Raw genomic sequence first — 22,034 nt, 5'->3', positions numbered from 1 at the left:
TTGGCCTTGATAACGGATATGTGGTCCAGCTGCAACATGATGCCCTATATGTCAGCTACCGTACATTATGTGGACCGAGAGTGGGCAATGCAGTCCAAATGCCTGCAGACGAGTTTCATGCCAGAGACACATTCAGCGGACAATTTAGAAGACGCATTGCGCGAGACACTTGTCGAATGGAAAATAGAGGAGAAAAAGATCGCCTGCATAACAACGGGGCGAATATTGTCACAGCCATCAGGCAATTGAAATGGCCGTGGTTAAGTTGTTTTGGGCACAATTTGAACCTGGCCATAACCAACTCGCTTGCGCAACAGAGGGCCAGTACAGACCGAGCGTTTGGAGTTTGCCGAGCAGTCAACACTGCGTTTGCGCACAGCTGGCTTCGGAGAAATGAGCTGCACAAAGCGCAGGTGGAAATGAACCTCCCCGAGCACTCACTGATCACGGCAAGATATTAATCTGCTCTAACAATGAAAGACTAGTATTCAAATTATGAGAAGAAACTACACTTAAGCTATTACTCATTGTTTATTTACACCATATGAATTGAAGATGCGTTTCGGCCTTTAGTGCGCACTTGAACGCGCTAATTTTTCCAATTTATTAGTGTTTGAATTATTGCACCAGCTTTTAAAATCATGATTTAATATTGGTTTTTTTTAACTGTCTTTACATTTATCAGAATCACCTTCATTCTTCCATTTGGTTTGACATTATGGCTTAGAGTGGAGCATTTTGTGTCTGAAAGTAGGCCTATTTACCAGATTAAAGTTATTTGACTTCTGCCGAAGTCTGCGCTTCACTGCCGTTTGATAAGGTGCAATATTTCCCGACTGAAGTCGTTAATAGTGGCTATTTGTTTGAAGAACATGACAAATTTTACATTAAAAGTATTGTGTAGGCTAAAAAATGAAGTCGAAATTTATTATTAGTAGCATACTGTATTTGTGTAACCACGTTATGTTCACTAGCACGTCCCTGCACCATAGCCTACGTGAACAAGCGGTAATAGGATATTACTTTATAATGATTTATATAATTATGTATTTATATATATATATATATATATATATATATATATATATATATATGTTATATAATATATTTATATATTAAACAAAACTAACTAACTAAACTAACAAAAAACTAACTTTTTAGGTTAAATAGGCCCAGATGATACCGTATATGCATGTTTATGACAGGAGGGGGCGTGGTATCACGATGGTGGCTCTCCATCGTGATGGATGACCACCATCGTCGATGGACGATGGCATCGTCTATCGGCACAGCCCTAGCTCAAATTGTGATCTATCATTTCATCTTCATCTTTTGATCACAAACTCAAATGTCTTTGTTGTATAAAAAAAAACCATTTGCAGTCAGAGATTGACAGACTCCTCATGGACATGAATGTCATGGCAATATTGGGCTTTCAATGATTTCTTTGAACTGTTCTTTTTTGGGGGGAAGAATGATTGAACACCGTACATCTTTAATAGGGAAAACAAGAATTTGGTGCACAAATTTAAATTTATTTTGGATTTTCTGAAATCAGCACAGGGTCAAAATTATACACATGGGGTCAAAAATATAGATACGAATATTGCATTCGTCAGCAGATGCATGTTAGTATAAAGAGAATTAGCATTATTGAAACAAAAATTTACAAAACATTTACACACAAGTTTGCTAAAATATTGCATGCAGCCCTGTCAACAGCTTCCAGTAGCCAGCAATTTTGTCGCCTATGCACCATTGCCGGCTACTCGCAGTGTCGTGTGCCGCCCCCCCCCCCCCCCCCCCCCCCCATTTAAAATTTTCCTTGTATTTTTATGTGATTTTGCTTTTTTCCTTTCTTTTTTTTTAATTCACTGAGAAAAGTGATCTTTTCAGACTGCAAGAAATGCATTTGTGCTATGACAACAGCCATTGTTTGCAAGTACAGTGTCTTACAAAAGTATTCATCCCCCTTGGTGTTTGTCCTGTTTTGTTGCATTACAAGATGGGATTAAAATGGATTTTTGGAGGTTTGGCACCATTTGATGTACATGACATGCTTACCACTTTAAAGGTGCAAATTGTTGTTTTATTGTAACACAAGCAATAATTAAGATTAAAAAACACAGAAATCCGGAGTGTGCATAGGTACTCACCCTTTCGTATGAAACCCCTAAATAAGAGTTGGTCCAACCAATTCACTTCATCAGTCACATAATTAGTTGATGAAGAACCACCTGTGTGCAAAGTGTCACATAATCTGTCACATGCTGTCTGTATAAATCAACCTGTTCTGGAATGACCTTGACTCTCCAACACTACTAAGCATGCAACATGAGAACCAAGGAGCACTCCAAACATGTCGGAGACAAAGTTGTGAAGAAGTATGGATCAAGGCTGGGTTATAAAATATATCCCAAACTTTGAATATCCCAGGGAGCATTGTTAAATCCATTATAGCAAAATGGAAAAAATGCAGCACCACTACAAACCTGACGAGAAGGCCGCCCACCAAAACTCACAGACCGGGTAAGGAGGGCATTAATCAGAGATGCAACAAAGACACCAAAGATAATGCTGAAGGAGCTGCAAAGATCCACAGCAGAGATGGGAGTATCTGTCCATAGAACCACTTTAAGCCATACACTCCACAAAGCGGGGCTTTATGGAAGCGTGGCCAGGAAAAAAAAGCCATTGCTTAAGACAATGCACTTGGAGTTTGCCCAACAGCATGTGGCAGACTCCCCAAACACATGGAAAAATATTCTCTGGTCAAATGAGACAACACTGATCTTTTTAGCTGTCATGAGAAATGCCATGTGTGGTGCAAACCCAGCACCCTGAGAACGCCATTCCTACAGTGAAGTGGGGGGGTGGCAGCGTCATGCTGTGGGGATATTTTTCATCTGAAGGGACAGGAAAGTGGGTCAGGACTGAAGGAAAGATGGATATCACTAAATACAGGGCAATTCTGGAGGAAAACCTGTTTGAGTCGACCAGAGGTTTGAGACTGGGATGAAGGTTCACTTTCCAGCAGGACAACAACCCTAAACATACTGCTAAAGCTACACTGGAGTGGTTTAAAGGGAAACATTTAAATGTCTTGGAATGACCTAATCAAAGCCCAGGCCTCAATTCAATTGAGAATCTGTGGCATAACTTATAGAGATTAATAAGTTCATCTCATCTCATTATCTCTAGCCGCTTTATCCTGTTCTACAGGGTCGCAGGCAAGCTGGAGCCTATCCCAGCTGACTACGGGCGAAAGGCGGGGTACACCCTGGACAAGTCGCCAGGTCATCACAGGGCTGACACATAGACACAGACAACCATTCACACTCACATTCACACCTACGGTCAATTTAGAGTCACCAGTTAACCTAACCTGCATGTCTTTGGACTGTGGGGGAAACCGGAGCACCCGGAGGAAACCCACGCGGACACGGGGAGAACATGCAAACTCCGCACAGAAAGGCCCTCGCCGGCCACGGGTCTCGAACCCAGACCTTTTTGTTGTGAGGCGACAGCGCTAACCACTACACCACCGTGCCGCCCGATTAATAAGTTAAGTTATTAATAAGAATAAAGATTGCCGTACACCAACACAACCCATCTAACTTGAAGGAGTTGGAACAGTTTTGCCTTGAGGAATGGGCAAAAATCCCAGTGGCTAGATGTCCTAAGCTAATAGAAATATACCCCAAGAGGCTTGCAGTTGTAATTGCAGCAAAAAGTGGCTCTATAAAGTATTGACTTTTGGGGGGGTGAATACCTATGCACACTCCCAAATTTCTGGGTTTTTTTTTTTCATCTTAACTATTGTGTGTCACAATTTTTAAAGAAAAAAAAACTATTTGCACCTTTAAATTGGTAGGCATGTTGTGTAAATCAAATGGTGCTAACCCCCCAAAAATCCATTTTAATTCCAGCTTGTAATGCAACAAAACCAGACAAACAATAATGGGGATGAATACTTTTGCAAGACACTGTATCTGTCGGTACTGTGCATGCGTGATCTAGCGGAGTTAAATTTACACTTCACTTTTATGAAGTCTGTTGATTCTTACTGGCAACAAAATAAATAAATCACATGGTTTGATTGAGATCTTTATTGTGATTATTGTAATGAAGTACAAATTTAATAGACAAGTAAAAAGCGACTATAGAATAGCACCAGAAAGTTATAAACTTATTCCATGGTGGTCCTGTAATCAAGGTATTGTTACGTGGGTAAAATTCTACAGGAAATGAAAGCAACTGCACATGTTCAGCTCATGACAATGACTATATTGAAGTGGTAAGTAAATGTTACGAACTTTTTTTTAACAACTCTAACATTGCAAAAAGATTTTTAAAAATGCAAGGTAATTAACACTGAACAAGTCTTACAGTGACTGCTATTAGCATATAATAAATTATGCATGAAACATGGGCCATGTCTGCAAAAATTTCAGATTATTTTGCAATCAGCACCGTTTAAGCTTATTTCATTCCTTCTTGAGATTGGAACTGTTTTGTCTAGTCAGGTTTGGGTAAACTGACATTTTTCTATAGCTGAACCAGCATCGTATGTTCATACAGTTTATATTTTACCAGTTTTGATGATAAAATAAAATGTTTCATTTTTACTTTGTTACATATCTCCCCGCTATGTCCCATGTCGCCTGCCCCCACCCCCCAAAAAAAATTTCCAGCCTGTGAGTTAATTGTTATGCATCTTTCCTGGGTTGTGACCCAGGTCCTGTCTGAATTATTAAGACCAGGGATTAAACAATGTTGACTCACTTGGTTTGAATTGACAAAAGAAGGGTTGAATGTTGGTCAAACAACCCAGGTCCAACCTTGGTCTTTGTTATGAAAGAAGAAGGTGTCTGAATCAGCCAATACACAGAGCTCTGATATTGTAAGTGAGCAGGCTGTGTGATTCAACTAGGTTCAGCTGTCACATTTGTATTTCTGGAAAATACCCAATGACACAAATAGTATAGCGGTTAACATGCTGTAAAGCTATGGTAGATAATTTTTGAGAAACCAGCAAGAGTAAGCTAGATTTTGAAAGTATCCAACCAAAAAAAATCCCAGCCCCTCCTTTCAGCCCTCCTTCCAAAGCCACCCCTCCTAAACACATGAACATGCACTGTAATTGGATCAGAATCCAGCTCAGCATGAAAAGTTATCTACTGCAATATCTATTCTGTAAAATAATAGATATTTCAGTGCTTAGATAACTTAGTTTGAGCACAGAAACTGTTGTGAATAGTGCTAAATAAGCAATAAGCCACTTATGAGAACATCTAGCTATGAGAGTACAGGCACAAAAATATCAGGACAAACACCAAACTGATAGGACTGCCTTGAATGCCTTGAAACTTGACAAAGATATTTTTCAGCAAATTTCAAATAAAACAATGCTAACGAATAGCCTTAACATCAGAAACAGAAATTTTAGCCCGACTGCAACATGTGATATGCCCTACGGAGTGTTGCATCTTAGTTTTGTGGTTATTATTATTTTTTATCAAATCAAACAGGGGTAATTACCTGTCGGGCAGAAATGTGCATAATTTGGCATCAGTTCAGGTGAAGTTCTTGCCTGCGACCCTGTAGAACAGGATAAAGTGGCTACAGATAATGATATGAGATATAACGAACTAAGTTCATGTCCCCCGCCTTTAATGACAATTCCGGTGTCCGAATTCACTGCTCCCTACTCACTATCTAGGGAATTCTATATAGAGGACTAATATAGTGAGCTCATTGGTAAAATTAAAAAAAACACTTTCGGACACTACTCCGCCACGCCATTATTTACATCATTACTGTTGCACAATTAAAACGTGTCAGATCAGTCAGCTGGTGGGTTTTCAAAATAATAAATACTTATTTTTTTACGCGGCCCGGTTTCCATCAAATCCTGCGCTCTGATTGGCTGGCAAGCGGGTCCGTATCCTACGATACGGACCCCGGTTATGGACCTCTGATGACTCGCTAGTTCACAACAGCAGCAAACGTAGTAGAATTTTTTGTCAACATTTTTTTTTTATCAGATTTATTTATAAGATAATCAAAAATCTTATAAATTTTTGCCAGCATTTCTCAGGAGAATAGCATTAATTTTACAGTATGGATAGTGATAATGACAGTCTTCACAGCAAAAGCGAGTTTTACTACCCTGAGGAAGACGAAATAAAAGAAAACATTTCAGGAGAAAGCTAAAAACCTGTAACTTGCTAACGCCGAGCAAAAACATGGCTGAATCCTGAATGACTCAATTTTATATAAATAGGGGACTACATAGGCGGCAAAATGTAGGGTTTTTTTGTCGTTTTTTTTTTCCTGCCATGGAAGTGCACTTGTATACCGAGGAGGAAGCAATTTGCATTACAGCCGTGAATGAGGATTCAAAATGGCGGCTCGCCTCGGTTTTCCCTTTTGGGCCCTCTTGTTTTCTGTTAGAATTTGGTAAAGAAAAAAATAAATGTATTGTTTACCAGCTTAAGGTCGGTCCATATGGTGAAATACCGTGACCTTGGCCTTGAATACTGACCTCGGCCCAGAGGTCCTCGGTCAGTACTTTCAAGACCTCGGTCACGGTATTTCACAATATGGACCTCCCATCTGGTGTGTGTGTGTGTGTATGTATGTGTGTATATATATATATATACATATATATCCACATTAATAAATACAAAGTTATTTGTGTCTTCTGCATCTTTTAGTTCTTTTAAATCAAGGCTGTATACTTTCTTCTTTGCTGCTGTCTTTTATTAAATTAGATTTGAGGGTTTTGATTAATTCCTGACCCATGTGCTTCTCTTCCCACCAGAGGCAAACAATAATTAATCAAGTCCACAGTCAAGTTTTCAATATGTGTTAACACCATTTAAAAAAAAAAAAAGACTTAATGAGCCTAGTTTAGGTGTCGATGACTAACTAACAATAATTGAGAATGGTGATCAAAGTATCAATAAAAGGACGAAATGCCTGCTGAGACCATTAAACTTGGCACCTAAGTTAGTGTCCCAGCAGCATTTTTTTTTTTAAACTGCCCGCCCAGCCCTACGGCATGACGTAAGCGACATCAGTGATTTGCAACACATGAATGAACTGAATGGTGAAGATTTAGAAAACATAGCAAATCATTGGGTGGACACTGACAACGATACACCGGTAACCGCCATCATTTCCATAACAGTTGAAGAAATCGCACCTCTATTCGTGATCCTTTAACTCGGTCAGCGAATAGTGACTCAGAAGGAGAAATTCCTGATGAGAATGTGCCTGAAATTTTGCATATAACGTGAGTGTGTGGTGTGACCAGTGGGTCCATTTCAGTATTACAAACTTTTTCCGTATAACAAACTATTTGGACGTCCCCCAAGGTGTTTATTATAGCGGACTTGCAGTGTATTATGAAAGAATCCTAAATTCCTAAGCCCACTTACTGCTTTGCTTTTTTGTTCATAGTCTGCTGCATCTCAGATTCAATATTTCTTTCAAAAACATGCAGTTATGTTATTATTTTCCTGTCTTTCAGGTGAGGATGTCTGGTCATATGCTAAGAAGTTACCTCATCTGTTTCAGCAAGGAGGAGTCTTTTATAACATTGTAAAAAAAGATATGGGTAAGTCTCTCTTGCTTTTGTTTTTTTCCTCTGCACTAATCATAGGCTGAATTTCATTGGATTGAAGTTGAATTAAGTGAGTGAAGCCTATCAGGATATTACTTTTAAACAATGTCTACCAAACATTGCAGATAACTTACCAGGCATGGAACACCCTGACTCTATAGACATGCAGAAGCTTAATTAGTGTGTAGACACAGGGAGTCTGCTGTCCTTTTTCATAGAGAATACGGCCAACCCTGCTCATAACCCAGCTGGGATTTGCGCTTAACACACAGATCCTACATACTAGCTATGTTAAATAGTATTTTATTTTTATTTTATTTTCATTCATTCATTCTGTGTTCTCCATGTATAACTGTTCTTTTTGTGTATATATTGACTTGGAATGATTTGCACTATTTCTATCTCATGTACAGCACACATAATACCTGGTCAGGAAAGGTATCCTGATCCTGAAATACATCGGTAAAGGTTTGGTCACTTGGCAGTGAAAAGAAGCTTGCCCAATCATGTTTAATTCATGTCGGTGTCCTATGAAAATCACTATTACATTTTTTTGAGTGGGTTTACAAATGAGGAAAAGATTGAATAGAGTTTGAAACGCCAATGACTAATAACTGGCATTTAGCAGTATTCCAAAGTTAGAGCAGTTTGGGTGATTAATAAAGACAGTGGTCTGGCTAATGTTTTTTTAATTAACTCATTTATTTTTTTTTAACCTGTGTGTTTGACTTCAGGTCTGTTGGACGGGAAGCACTGCACTCTGCCACACTTGACTGGTAAGACATTTGTGTTCAACGCAGCAGAGGAACGTTTGGAGCTGTGTGTGGATACTGCTGGCCACTTCCCAGTGGGCCCTAATGTGGAAGAAATTATCCAAGATGCACTCTCCCAACTGTGTTCTGAGGCTCCCTCTCGCAACCGTGAGGGAAGCCCTGCTCATGGCCTAAAACTGGGCAGTGGAGGGGTGGTGCGCAAGAAGGAGCAGACTATTACTGCTTTCCAGGGCAAGGGTCACTCACTGGGTTCCACCTCACATGACCACCAGCCACTCAGCCAAGAGCACAGCAATGGAGTAGACTTGAGTGGCAGTGTCCAGGGGGAGGGGCTAGCACAGTCAAGGGAGGAGTTGGTGCGTGTGGCTCCAGGCGTGCTCACTCTGCGTGAAGGATGTCGAGAAGTAGAATTAGAGCCCACAGCAATTGAGGCTCAGCGGCGCCGCCTACAGGAAATGGTTTCAAATATACAGGCCTCTATGGACAAACACTTACGGCAGCAGATGACATCTAGCACCATTACTAAGCAAGATGAGAAGGAGAAAGATCTAGATGAGCAAGATGAAATAAAGAGCCAGGGGCCAGACTCTCCAAGTATCTCTGAGCCCATGGACCAGTCTTTATGATGTGCTCTTTTATGTACACATTCACACCCATTTACTCACACAGCGATCCTATTAACCCGTAACTATATGTGCAGTTCTCAAATGCATTCCTGTGTAATTGTCATAAAGAGATTGGAGCTGAGCAAAGGTGCTGGTAAAAATGTACTTTTTCCATATATTTCAGCACACACACTTAACACTCATGCTTTACATAGACACTTAAGCCAGGAGCGCACAGTAACGCTGAAAGGTTGTGTGTACTGACTGTGTGTTCGAACCAAGTGCATCTGATGTTCAATGCACAAAGCCTTCTGTAGCTGTTTATACTCCCAAACTAGCTCCAAAATGCATCTACCCAGCCTCAGTTATAGATAGTGGGGTGTTTTTGTTAGTTGTGAAAACAAAGGGACTCCTAATTGTCTTAATGTAGTTCAGATGCATCCTTCAAAGGTAATGCAGTGCTGTTCAGATTTTTCATCTGGCTATATGCGCGTTTTGCCCAGTGATACTATTGGTAGGATATGATCTATACCTCTGTGAACGGTGTTCTTTTCTTCTTCAGATTAAGCCATGTGTGGATTAAATGAAAGGTGTCAATAGGAACTCTCCACTGGATACCACCACTTAACTGTTTTTGTGAGCAGGTTAGAACTGCTGGTTTTTGGTATTCAAAAAGTCAGAATGACAGAAAAAATGTTGACAAAAATAAATTGAAGGAATTAATTTAATTTTGACACGCAATGCTATGTTTGTCATGCTGCTGTAATAGCAAGTAAGACATTTAAATGTTAATGTATCCCAGAGAATCTAGTCCTCTGAATTACCGTAGTAACACTAAAAATTGAAGAATTGCTTTAGGTTTAATTTGAGACTGATAATGCTCATACAGTTTAATACATCTTTACTAAAGCTTTTTAATTTCCATTTTGGAATACAGTGTGTAGTGGCCAGAGACTTGCTAAGAAGTAAGTGTTTTGCTGTAGCCACTGATTCTTGTAGTTAAGTTGAGTGTAAGTATTTGCTGAATAGCCTGTTTCTGGTGTGACCACTACCCTGCATTCTTGTCTGATCAGTTGAACCTTACAAAAAATTTGCGTATTTCATTTCTCCAGGATGAGTAAAGCTGTGCACTGTATGGATCTGCTGGTTTGATAGGGAGATTGGATAACAACCTGAGCAAAGCTTTACTTCTGGATGGTTAAGACAGGTCTGATAGAGAGGACAGTTTTTGCTAGTGGTGGTCTTGTACATATGCTGCCATTGTCCATGCACATCCACACAGCCTTAACAGTCACCAAGTTTTACCTACAGCCCACAGTATATGCTCTTAGCGATAGTTTAGTTTTCTTCTTTCACCACAGTGAGATTTTTTTAAATCATCTTGTGGAATTCTAGAATGCTTTTGATTATACCTCAGGTGAAGGTAGCTCAGACAACTCCTGTTCATTTATGTTTAAATTTATTCCCCAAAATTCTCTAAAATTTGGCTTTGCACAGTTTTTTTTAGAAGATGCAAGGCTGTTTGTCCTTTTTAACCCTTTCAAGTGTCAGTCATTCATGTAAATAAAACCTCATACAGAGCATGCCTCTCTGAGTCGGGGTGAGCAGTGGGATGGGTTTACTGCAGAATGGAGTGTAGCCTTGAATATGGACCCTGGTTTAGGCATTTCCAGTTTGATAAACAAGACACTTGAGTTTTTTTTTTTTAATGAAGAACTAGAACAAAAATCATGAGCTAAGTAACTCAGTTTTATTGCGTGATGGGTTTTGACTATATACAGAGTTGTCATGAAAATAATTCATTATACAGGGTTAGTCAAAATTATGTTAACACCAGTGGATTATTTTTCTCCTGCAGCTAGATGTATGCCATGAGTGACAGATTAAATGGTACTGCTGCTCGCTGATTTTTGTGTTGAACACGATGGCAAACAGGTTGAGACCGTGCTATAAATCATTTTGTGAATAAACACTTAACTACCATTTAAGTGTTAACATAATTTTGACTAACCCTGTATTTCTCTGTTGGATCATGAGAGATGAAGTATGTTTACTATTCCTGAATATTGGTAATATGGCCAAAGTTAAGTTCTCTTTAGAATTTAAAGAGAATTGGTTAGTTTCCATGTGCACATGTAATCTTTCTAATGAGGTGATGGCTTGTAATATATACTATATATATATATATATATATATATATATATATATATATATATATATATATTGTACTTTATCCTGTACATACATTGTTTTTGATTTGTTCCTTCTGTTTGCCAACAAAGTGGTCTGAAGATCCCACACAACTAAAGAATTTCCAGTTTGCATGTGCAATACATTTTTTGGCCTAACAACAAAATAAAGTTGCTGCAACACACTGTTATTGGCCTTTCACTGTTACCATGACAACAAAGAATGGCATCTAAAATCTGGTTGATTTCTGCAATAATCTTTTCCATCCAATTCAGCTAATCAGCATCATACTAAATGAATATTCAGTTAAAAAAATAATTTGAAAAGCAGATATGATTTGAAACATGCATATTCATTTCAGTAGTTATTTGGGCACTTCATATAAAAATTTATTTATTTTTTAATCTGGTGTTTCCTTCACCAACAGTGATGTGCCCTGTACTAATACCTTTATAAACCACTTGTTATTCCAGATTATTGCAAGAGAAATATCAACAAGTAATTGTTATACTTCAGCATGAGTATATTTTCTGTGCACATTAGATAAACATTCTAGCTAAAATGCGTCTGGATAATATTTTGGGATGGCTCAACTGTGAATTGTAGTTACTACACAAGACTACAAAAGGCAGATGAAATTCTGTCTGCTACTGTAATCAAAAATACCATATTGCTGACTTCCAACTTTATACTTATGACAAGGGTCACGTTTGGTTTGTCAGACTAAAACGTAGTAGATGTCATCATTTTGTTTTAGTACAATTTCATGGATGCTTCAAATAAATGAGCGAGATCCTCTTCAGTGTGAAATCTCGGTGCAAGTTTTGTCACCCGCTCCTGCAAAGTGCAAATGTACACACCTTAATACATATAAATGCACTATAAACATACTCAAAATGCACTGGAAAACCATGCCATTTTACAGGTCATTGCAAGAATTACTTGGAAAAAGAATGGCAGACAAGGACAAACCTGAGGAATAGTTCCCTTCACCAACTCAGGAATGTCCTCTTTTCTGTAGCCAATTTCAGACAAGCCGTCTTCCACTTCCAGGTCATACAGAAAGTTCCTCAGTATGTCTGCCAACACTTGTCCAGCATCTTCTGTCTTCACATTTCTTACATCAGCACCTTACCACCACACACGCACACACAAACATGTATATCTACATTCACACATCCAGACCCACACAAAGGGTCAGGGGTGGGTTTCCCCAAAAGTCTCTTAAGGCTAAGAGTGTCTTTAAATGCCTCATCTTAAGAGGCATGGTTTTCAGCTAACATGGTTTTCCCAAACAATGTCGTAGCCAAAGTAGTACTTTAGTTCATTCTTAATTTACGATGGACCTGGATCACTCTTTCACAACAAAGAGCCTCTCCTCACAGCTGAAAACACAGGATGCGCATGTGCCTCCAGGGGGCTCTCACAAATCAACGGGCAGAAACTGGTGTTGAATCTACTGCCATAGGTTAAATTATTTTTCTTGTATATTGCAAGTACATAGAGTTAATTATTAAATATACACAAAACATTATGAATATATTTCAATATATTATGGAATTACGTATGGATATCGTGTGGGAAATAAGGCCGGATCGGTGGACATTGACTGGTAATTTTCACATTTGTCCATCTGTATTTTGAAAGCATCAGACTGGATGGCTGATAAAAAATAATTTTAATGTGTCCATCTGTATTTCAAATGAATCAAACCATATGGGCCCATGAAAATTTTTTTTTAAAGCTATGGGTCTAATCTACTTCCAATTTTCTTCCAAATGTTACACTGGGCTTATGTCATACATTATGTCATAACATGGCCTGTGAAACAGGGGACCCCTGCACACACGACTTTAAAAATTCATAACTCAGCCACTGATGGTCCTAGCCCCACTAAAATTTACAGGCACCTACCTCTCTCCGAGCCCTTTCAAACCAGCACAGTGCACTATAACCCCACCTCAGCCCGTTATTTGCCTCCAAAACCCCCATGTGAGTGCTGCTCACCAAAAACATTAATATGAGCCCTGGTTTGAGACAGCCTGTGGCAGGATAGCCACAGCAGCAGAGAAGACGGAGGAGACCAAATAGTTTTCAACGAAAAGGCTTCGTTAATTTTTTTTCTTTTTCTTACAAATGTGCAAATATTTACAATGACAAACGTGCATGAAAAAATATACAAAAACAAAAACCGTACAAAACAAAAATAAACAAGCATAAATAGCCAGGCTAAGTCCTCAGACCCTGAACTACTATCAAGAGCAACTTCAATTAACAAGGCACGTTCACTTCACCACCAATACTGACCTACTGAGGCTCTTGGGCCTAATACATTGCTAACTGTAGCCCCACCCATGGGATAGCCCCACTGTCAAAAATAATCAATTAACTAAACAACAACATAATTATTACCAAATAATAAATCAAATAAGAAAACATATAAACACAAAAATATATACAATAACTGACATGCACAAAAATACCTTATTGAACCCTCAAAATGGCTTTTAAGTCATTACCCCTAAAACACCCCATCACAATGGGCTGCCCCACAAAGAACCCGGGAAACCCCTCTATTTCCCCCCAGTGGAACAGTCCATCTGTTTCCCCAAATGAGGCACGGAAGTACGTTTTGAATGCCTGGTGAGTGAATTGCTACCGGAGTTGTAATAAAAGTTTTAACCAATACATGAAGTTTTTAACAGCCAGTGTGAATTATTTTACTTTTTGATACTAGACAAAGATTATACAGATGAAGAATGAAAATGACTTTGTTTTAAGCGAATATTTTGAATGAGTCAGATGCACAAACAATAGCCATCTAGAAGTGCCAGTAGGCCTTTCCCTGCACTCTAAAATCTAAGTTTGGCCCTGCATAATTAATCTATGGCAAATGGTGATTAATGACAATATGAAAGAGATCTTAAACAGTACATACGGTGGTGGCAATGAGAATAGCGACAGGACAGGACAGCAGTGATTTAAAAATGCAAATGGCTGCCTGCGCGCTATGTCAGCGTCACAGCTCAGCCCGTGACATTTCCCCCCCCTTCTAAAGTTGCCCCCAGTGGCATCCTAGACAGGAAGTCAGCGGTAAAATTCAATTTCCCAGCCCGGTATAACACCTCAAACTCAAAAGGCTGTATTGCCAAGAACCACCTAGTGATCCTGGCATTAGGCCCAACCAAGACAATGCTCTATGATCAGTCTCTAATACAAATTTGCGTCCTAAAAAATAGTATTTAAAATAGTCCAATGCCCACTTTATAGCCAGGCATTCCTTCTCCACGATTGATTAATTGCACTCCCAGAAGCTTGCGGCTTATATAAGCCACGGGTCGGAGCTGTCCATGGTCCCCTTGTAACAGCACAGCACCTAAGCCCTTCTCAGAGGCATCAGTTTGTACCATGAAAAGTTTGTCAAAATCTGGGCTGAGGAGCACAGGCTCCTGGCACAAAGAGTTCTTCAAGTCCTTGAAAGCTGCTTCACACGCCTCAGTCCATTCCACCCTGTTTGGCTGGCTTTTGCATGTTAGCTCAGGTCAGCACCACCGCTTTTTCTGAGAAATTGGGGATAAAGCGCCAGTACCAACCCACCAAACCTAAAAAGGAACGTACCTGCATTTTGGTGGTTGGGCGATCTGCACCCATAATGGCCTCCACCTTCCCCACCTGGGGCTGGATAACACCTCGGCCCAACACATAGCCCAGGTAGGCAGTCTCCTCCCTGGCCAAGGCACACTTGTCTGGATGGATGGTCAGGCCCACCTGCTTTACCAAGGAGAGGACATGCTGCAGGTGTTGCAAGTGCTCCCCCCAGTTGGAGCTATAGATGATGATATCATCCAAGTAGGCAGCAGCAAAGCATTCAGTCCCCCTGAGGACCCTGTCCATTAGCCTCTGGAACATGGCCGGTGCCCCATGCAACCCAAATGGTAGCACGGTGAACTGAAAGTGTCCAAAGGGGGTCCTAATAGCAGTCAGCTCCTTGCAGTCCCCCACTAAAGGTACTTGCCAGTATCCTTTGCAAAGGTCAAGAGTGGTCAAGAACTGGCCTTGCCCAAGCGCTCGACCAGGTCATCAACCCTTTGCATGGGGTAAGGGTCAAACTTGGCATGGGCATTGACCTTCCTGAAATCCAGGCAAAACCACAGTCTGCCATCCTTTTTGGGCACAAGGATGATGGGGTTGCTTCACTCACTGAAGGAGGGCTCAATCACGCCAAGATGCAACATCATGTCCAACTCCTCCCTCAGGACAGGAAGCAGACGTTCTGGAACCCGGTAAGACTGCTGTCTCACTGGCTGCTCATCCCTCAGAAGAATCCGGTGTTCTACCAGCTCCGTCCGTCCAGGTTTCTCCACGAAGAGTCTCTCTGGCAGGATGCTGCAGAGTTCCCGCTGATGGTCCTCTGACAGGTGGGTAAGGTCCAGCTTGCTCCCCTCCTCACAACCAGGCAGGTACTGTTCACTGTACTCTTCCTCCTCTTCAACCGCTCGGATGAACATGGCAGGCGCTTCTGGCTGTGGTTCCGGCCACTCACTCCACTCCTTCAACATATTGACATGGAAGACTTGGTGCCTCTTACGGTGGTCTGGCATGTGGACCTCATAAGTCACCGGTCCCATCTTCTGCGTTACCGTATAGGGCCCCTGCCATTTTGCCAGCAGTTTGTTGTCAGAGCTGGGCAACAACAGCAGGACCTGGTCACCAGATTGGAAGCAGCAAACCCAGGCTGATTGGTCATACCACATCTTCTGCCGGCCTTGCACCCTCTGCAGGTTCTCTTGTGCCAAGGTGGATGCAGCTGCAAACTTTTCCCTCATCTTCAGCACATAGGAAATGACGTTAGTCTGGCCTGAGGTCTCAACTTCCCAGGTCTCCTTTAGTACATCCAGTGGGCCCCGAACCTGATGTGCATATAGAAGCTCAAAGGGGGAAAACCCTGTAGAAGCCTGGGGAACCTCCCTGTATGCAAACAGAGGTAGGGTAGCCACTGGTCCCAGTCTTTCCCACTGCCCGCCACAAACTTCCAGAGCATGTTCAAGTGGGTCTGGTTGAACCGCTCAACAAGTCCATCGGTCTGTGGGTGGTAAGGAGTGGTTCTGATACGTTTGATGCCTAACAGATCATACACCTGCCTTAAGGTCTTACTCAAAGTTTGGTCCCTGATCTGTTAGCACTTCTTGGGGTATGCCTACCCTAGAGAAGAGTTGTAGCATAGCTGTTGCTACCCATTTGGCTGTAACATCTCTCAGGGGGAATGCTTCAGGATACCTAGTGGCATAATCACAGATAACCAAAATAAACCTGTTCCCTGACTTGCTCCTCTCAAGGGGCCCAACAACATCTACTCCAATCCTTTTAAAAGGAATGTCGACAACTGGCAAGGGAACTAATGGAGCATGTACGAGGCCTCTGCCTCCAAATAGCTGGCGCTGGGGACAAGATTTACAATATCTTCTCACTTCTGCAAAAAGCCCTGGCCAATAGAAACGCTTACTTATTCTTTGTAAGGTCTTCATGTAAGCCAAGTGTCCAGCCCAGGGTATAGTGTGCCCCAGTTCCAGCACTTGCTCATGGTACTTCTGAGGAATCACCAATTGCAACCCTTGTTCACTCTGTAAAGGAGGTTGTTTTGTATTATATACCCTTCTCTCCCAAAGACAGGAACAAAGCAAGAACCATCCTCAGCTTTCCTAAATAATGGGCCCAAGGTGGGGTCTACACACTGTTCCTCAGTAAGATCGCTTTTAAACATCAAGTCTTCAGCAGTCAAACTGGGGGGCTCCACTAACTCAGCCTGTATATCTGAATGCTTCACCACCTGGTTCACTGTTTGCCTGCGCTTCTCACACCTTTCTTCCCTGGTGCATGTGGGCTCCCTTACCATGTCCTCCCCATAGAAAGGCAATTCTGACACATCTGCTTGCTGCTGCTCCCTGGCCATAGCTCTAGTGACAACACCACACCATGCAGTCCTATTTACTAGCTCAGGTAGCACTGAGAGGTCCTGACCCAATAGTACTGGATAAGGGAGCTTGGTTGCTAGCCCTACCCTAAGCAAGTATGTCTGGTCACTTACTTTAACATACACATCTGCTGTGTTGAGCTCACTTCGATCACCATGCACACAAAAGATGGCAAGCTTGTCATTACTATTTCTGAACTCCAGGGGGACTAGACCAGCTTGAACTAATGTCTGTGAGCACCCCGTGTCTACCAAGGCTGTAACAGGTTTTCCATTAAGCTCTATGCTAAAAATGGGGTCCCTGCTCTGCTGGGTCTTAAAGGGTGAGGTGGGATGGGGGACATAACAGAGATAGCCGGGCTTAGGTTTTCTGATGGGGCAAGTGGGACTCTTGTGACCTTCCTTACCACAATTAAAACAGGAGATGCCTTTAAACAGAGCACTGGTTGGGGGTAGGGGTGGTGGGGTTCTTTTATAACTAAGAGCAGCATCAGAACCGACTCCTCGACCAGCACCATCAGACTTACCCCGTGGTTGACGATCAAGCACTCCAGCATAACGGCACCTCCTGGGGCCTCGGTGTGCTGACACAAAGTTCTCCACCAGCTAGGCGGCCTCTGCTGCCATTGCCGGGTTATGCTCCTTAACCCAGGTCTTCACCTCTGGATAGAGCACGCGCAGATACTGCTCCAGCACCATGGTCTCCATAAGGGCCATCTTGCTGTTCTGGTCGTATTTCACCCACTTACAGAAGAGATCTTTGAGTCTGATGTAAAGCTCCTGCGGGGTCTCATCTGGACTGGTCTCTAGGATACTGCAAGCAATATCTCTCTGGGCTGATCTCATACTTTTTCCAACACTGCTTCTTTCAGGCAATCATAGTCCAGGGTCTTATCTGGATCCATGGCAACAAAGGCACTGCGGGCCTTGCCAGTCAGCAGTGGAATCAGGTGAACAGCCCAGTCCTCTTTTGGCCATTCAAAGACAGTGGCTAACCTTTCAAATGTGGTCAAGTAATGCTCAATGTTATCAGAGTCTTCTAGCTTAGCCATCTTTGATTTATAGCCTCTCCCTCCTCTGGCGGCCTCTAGTGGTGGTTCAGGTGTCAGGACCCGTTGCTCTGAAGGAACGGGCATGTTTGCCCTTCCTCGAGCCATCTCTGCATCCAGCTGCAGTTGGTTCACCTGATATGACAGGACCTGGAACTGGTGGGCTTGCTTCGAAGACTCCTTCTCCAGCCGCTCATCTCTGGCCCGTTGCACCTCCATGAAGGACTCGAACATCCTTGCCAGATGACCAAGAGCTGTATCCTCCATATCAGGTTGTGGAGCAGGTACCGTAGACTCTGTGGCGCCACCTGTTACTCCCTCTTCTTCGCCAAGCTTTTTCTTGTCTTTCCTCAAAGTCATTTTCTTGGCTTCTTCGTCTCCTCTCTGCCTATCTCCTGAGATCCCACTTCTGACACCAAATGTGGCAGGATAGCCACAGCAGCAGAGAAGATGGAGGAGACCAAATAGTTTTCAACGAAAAGGCTTAGTTTATTTTTTCTTTCTTTTTCTCTTTTTACAAATGTGCAAATATTTACAATGACAAATGTGCATGAAAAAATATACAAAAACAAAAACTGTACAAAACAAAAATAAACAAGCATAAATAGCCAGGCTAAGTCCTCAGACCCTGAACCACTATCAAGAGCAACTTAAATTAACAAGACATGTTCACTTCACCACCAACACTGACCTACTGAGGCTCTTGGGCCTAATATAGAGCATTGCTAACTGTAGCCCCACCCACGGGATAGCCCCACTGTCAAAAATAATCAATTAACTAAACAACAACATAATTATTACCAAATAAGAAAACATATAACACAAAAATACATACAATAACTGACATGCACAAAAATACCTTATTGAACCTCAAAATGGCTTTTAAGTCATTACCCCTAAAACACCTCATCACAATGGGCTGCCCCACAAAGAACCTGGGAAACCCCTCTATTCCCCCCCCCCAGTGGAACAGTCCATCTGTTTCTCCAAACGAGGCACGGAAGTACGTTTTGAATGCCTGGTGAGTGAATTGTTACCGGAGTTGTAATAACAAAAGTTTTAACCAATACATGAAGTTTTTAACAGCCAGTGTGAATTATTTTACTTTTTGATACTAGACAAAGATTATACAGATGAAGAATGAAAATGACTATTTTAAGCAAATATTTTGAATGAGTCAGATGCACAAACAATAGCCATCTAGAAGTGCCGGTAGGCCTTTCCCTGCACTCTAAAAACTAAGTTTGGCCCTGCGTAATTAATCTATGGCAAATGGTGATTAATGACAATATGAAAGAGATCTTAAACAGTACATACAGTGGTGGCAATGAGAATAGCAACAGGACAGCAGTGATTTAAAAATGCCGGCAAATAGCTGCCTGCGCGCTGCACGCTATGTCAGCGTCACAGCTCAGCCCGTGACACAGCCTTTAAAAATTCATAACTCGGCCACTGAAGGTTCCAGCCCCGCCAAAATTTACAGGCACCTCCCTCTCCCCAAATAGTACACGAAATATGTGTGGGCTCATTGCTCATGTGTGTATGTGCATGTGTGTGTTCACTGCTTCAGATGGGTTAAATGCATAGAGGAACTTTCACAAGTGTGTGATGAATAAAGTTGTGCATGCTTGTTTGCTTGCTTGTTTTAGGGTTGACAGTATCTGATTGATTCAGCTGGTTGATTAAGAGGTCGGTTTACATGAAACTTTGCAGTACAGTATTAGCTTAAGTGCCAAACTGCCAATCAATAGTTATTACGTGCGTTTTTTTTTTAAATTCATAATAAGAATGACACAGTCGTATGCTTTGGCGAATGTAGATTTATATTTTAATAGAGGTTTTATTTTCTTCTACTTTCTCAGTTCTAGTCCAGCAGATTTTAGTCTGAATGCCAAATGATATTACCATGTCTAGTTTTGAGTCATTTTAAAAGTCATCATGTGTAAAGGTGTTGACACAGTGCGGAGACACAGACACAGCGGATAGGTTTAAAAGCCCGAACTCGGGAAAACTTTAATCCTCTCAAAACTTACTGCATGTCAGTTTTTTATGCCAAGTCTAGATGTGCCAACCGAGGTAATCATAACGCGACACAGTAAAGAGCAAAACAACGACTCAACAGGTAATGCAGGACATGACAGAAACAATCATTTCAATTGAACACCTAATAGCTGGCTGTGAATTATGAACAATGCGGTGCCCCTACACATGCCCCCCCAGAATTTACAAAGACAGACAAGTTCATCTGGTGAGGTGGGCACAGTGCTCGGCCAAAACTACTCTGGCCTTCAGGTGCTGGGGCCGTAGGAACAGGAAGTACGTGAACCTCTAGGATTAGCAGTTAATTTGAAGGTGAAATTAGAGTTGGGTGTTTTCAATTAATGGGATGACAATCAGGTGTGAGTGGGCACCCTGTTTTATTTAAAGAACAGGGATCTATCAAAGTCTGATCTTCACAACATGTTTGTGGAAGTGTATCATGACACGAACAAAAGAGATTTCTGAGGACCTCAGAAAAAGCGCTGTTGATGCTCATCAGGCTGGAAAAGGTTACAAAACCATCTCTAAAGACTTTGGACTCCACCAATCCACAGTCAGACAGATTTTGTACAAATGGAGGAAATTCAAGACCATTGTTACCCTCCCCAGGAGTGGTCGACCAACAAAGATCACTCTAAGAGCAAGGCATGTAATAGTTAGCGAGGTCACAAAGGTCCTCAGGGTAACTTCTAAGTGACTGAAGGCCTCTCTCACATTGGCTAATGTTAATGCTCATGAGTCCACCATCAGGAGAACACTGAACAATAATGGTGTGCATGGCAGGGTTGCAAGGAGAAAGCCACTGCTCTCCAAAAAGAACATTGCTGCTCATCTGCAGTTTGCTAAAGATTACATGGACAAGCCAGAAGGCTATTGGAAAAATGTTTTGTGGACCAATGAGACCAAAATAGAACTTTTTGGTTAAAATGAGAAGCATTATATTTGGAGAAAGGAAAACACTGCATTCCAGCATAAGAACCTTATCCCATCTGTGAAACATGGTGGTGGTAGTATCATTGTTTGGGCCTGTTTTGCTGCATCTGGGCCAGGATGGCTTTCCATCGTTGATGGAACAATGAATTCTGAATTATATCAGCGAATTCTAAAGGAAAATTTCAGGACATCTGTCCATGAACTGAATCTCAAGAGAAGGTGGGTCATGCAGCAAGACAACAACCCTAAGCACACAAGTCGTTCTACCAAAGAATGGTTAAAGAAGAATAAAGTTAATGTTTTGGAATGGCCAAGTCCTGACCTTAATCCAATCGAAATGTTGTGGAAGGACTTGAAGCGAGCAGTTCATGTGAGGAAACCCACCAACATCCCAGAGTTGAAGCTGTTCTGTACGGAGAAATGGGCTAAAATTCCTCCAAGCTGGTGTGTGCAGGACTGATCAACAGTTACTGGAAACATTTAGTTGCAGTTATTGCTGCACAAGGGGCTCACACCAGATACAGAAAGCAAAGGTTCACATACTTTTGCCACTCACAGATATGTAATATTGGATAATTTTCCTCAATAAATAAATGACCAAGTATAATATTTTTGTCTCAGTTGTTTAACTGGGTTCTCTTTATGTACTTTTAGGACTTGTGTGAAAATCTGCTGATATTTTAGGTCATATTTATGCAGAAATATAGAAAATTCTAAAGGGTTCACAAACTTTCAAGCACTATTGTGTATATATGAGTACCAGTAACTTGTAACCAACTAGAACATCCTTGTCCCCTTCCTTTTTTTCGACATGGAACTGACCTGTGTGCACTATTGTTTTCT

The 22,034-nt window shown here is 41.5% G+C and overlaps 2 protein-coding genes across 4 annotated transcripts in view; one reads left to right on the top strand and one right to left on the bottom strand.

Moving 5' to 3' along the window:
• vcpip1 (valosin containing protein (p97)/p47 complex interacting protein 1) overlaps positions 1–11,388 on the top strand; it is a 44,796-nt gene extending 33,408 nt beyond the window's left edge. For both annotated transcript variants that reach the window (XM_060905932.1, XM_060905931.1), the window contains 2 exons: positions 7,538–7,624; positions 8,365–11,388. In XM_060905932.1, coding sequence (XP_060761915.1) covers positions 7,538–7,624; positions 8,365–9,029 — 752 coding nt within the window. In that variant the 3' untranslated portion in view covers positions 9,030–11,388. The remainder of the gene's footprint in view (positions 1–7,537; positions 7,625–8,364) is intronic.
• The window catches only part of adhfe1 (alcohol dehydrogenase iron containing 1), a 203,121-nt gene continuing 191,729 nt past the window's right edge, over positions 10,643–22,034 (bottom strand). For both annotated transcript variants that reach the window (XM_060905933.1, XM_060905934.1), the window contains 2 exons: positions 12,171–12,328; positions 10,643–12,035 (listed from right to left, as the gene is read on the bottom strand). In XM_060905933.1, coding sequence (XP_060761916.1) covers positions 11,952–12,035; positions 12,171–12,328 — 242 coding nt within the window. In that variant the 3' untranslated portion in view covers positions 10,643–11,951. The remainder of the gene's footprint in view (positions 12,036–12,170; positions 12,329–22,034) is intronic.

This window comes from Neoarius graeffei, chromosome 23 (genome assembly GCF_027579695.1).
Source record: "Neoarius graeffei isolate fNeoGra1 chromosome 23, fNeoGra1.pri, whole genome shotgun sequence".
Lineage (NCBI taxonomy): Eukaryota > Metazoa > Chordata > Actinopteri > Siluriformes > Ariidae > Neoarius > Neoarius graeffei.
This window is presented reverse-complemented; position numbering and strand designations above follow the sequence as displayed.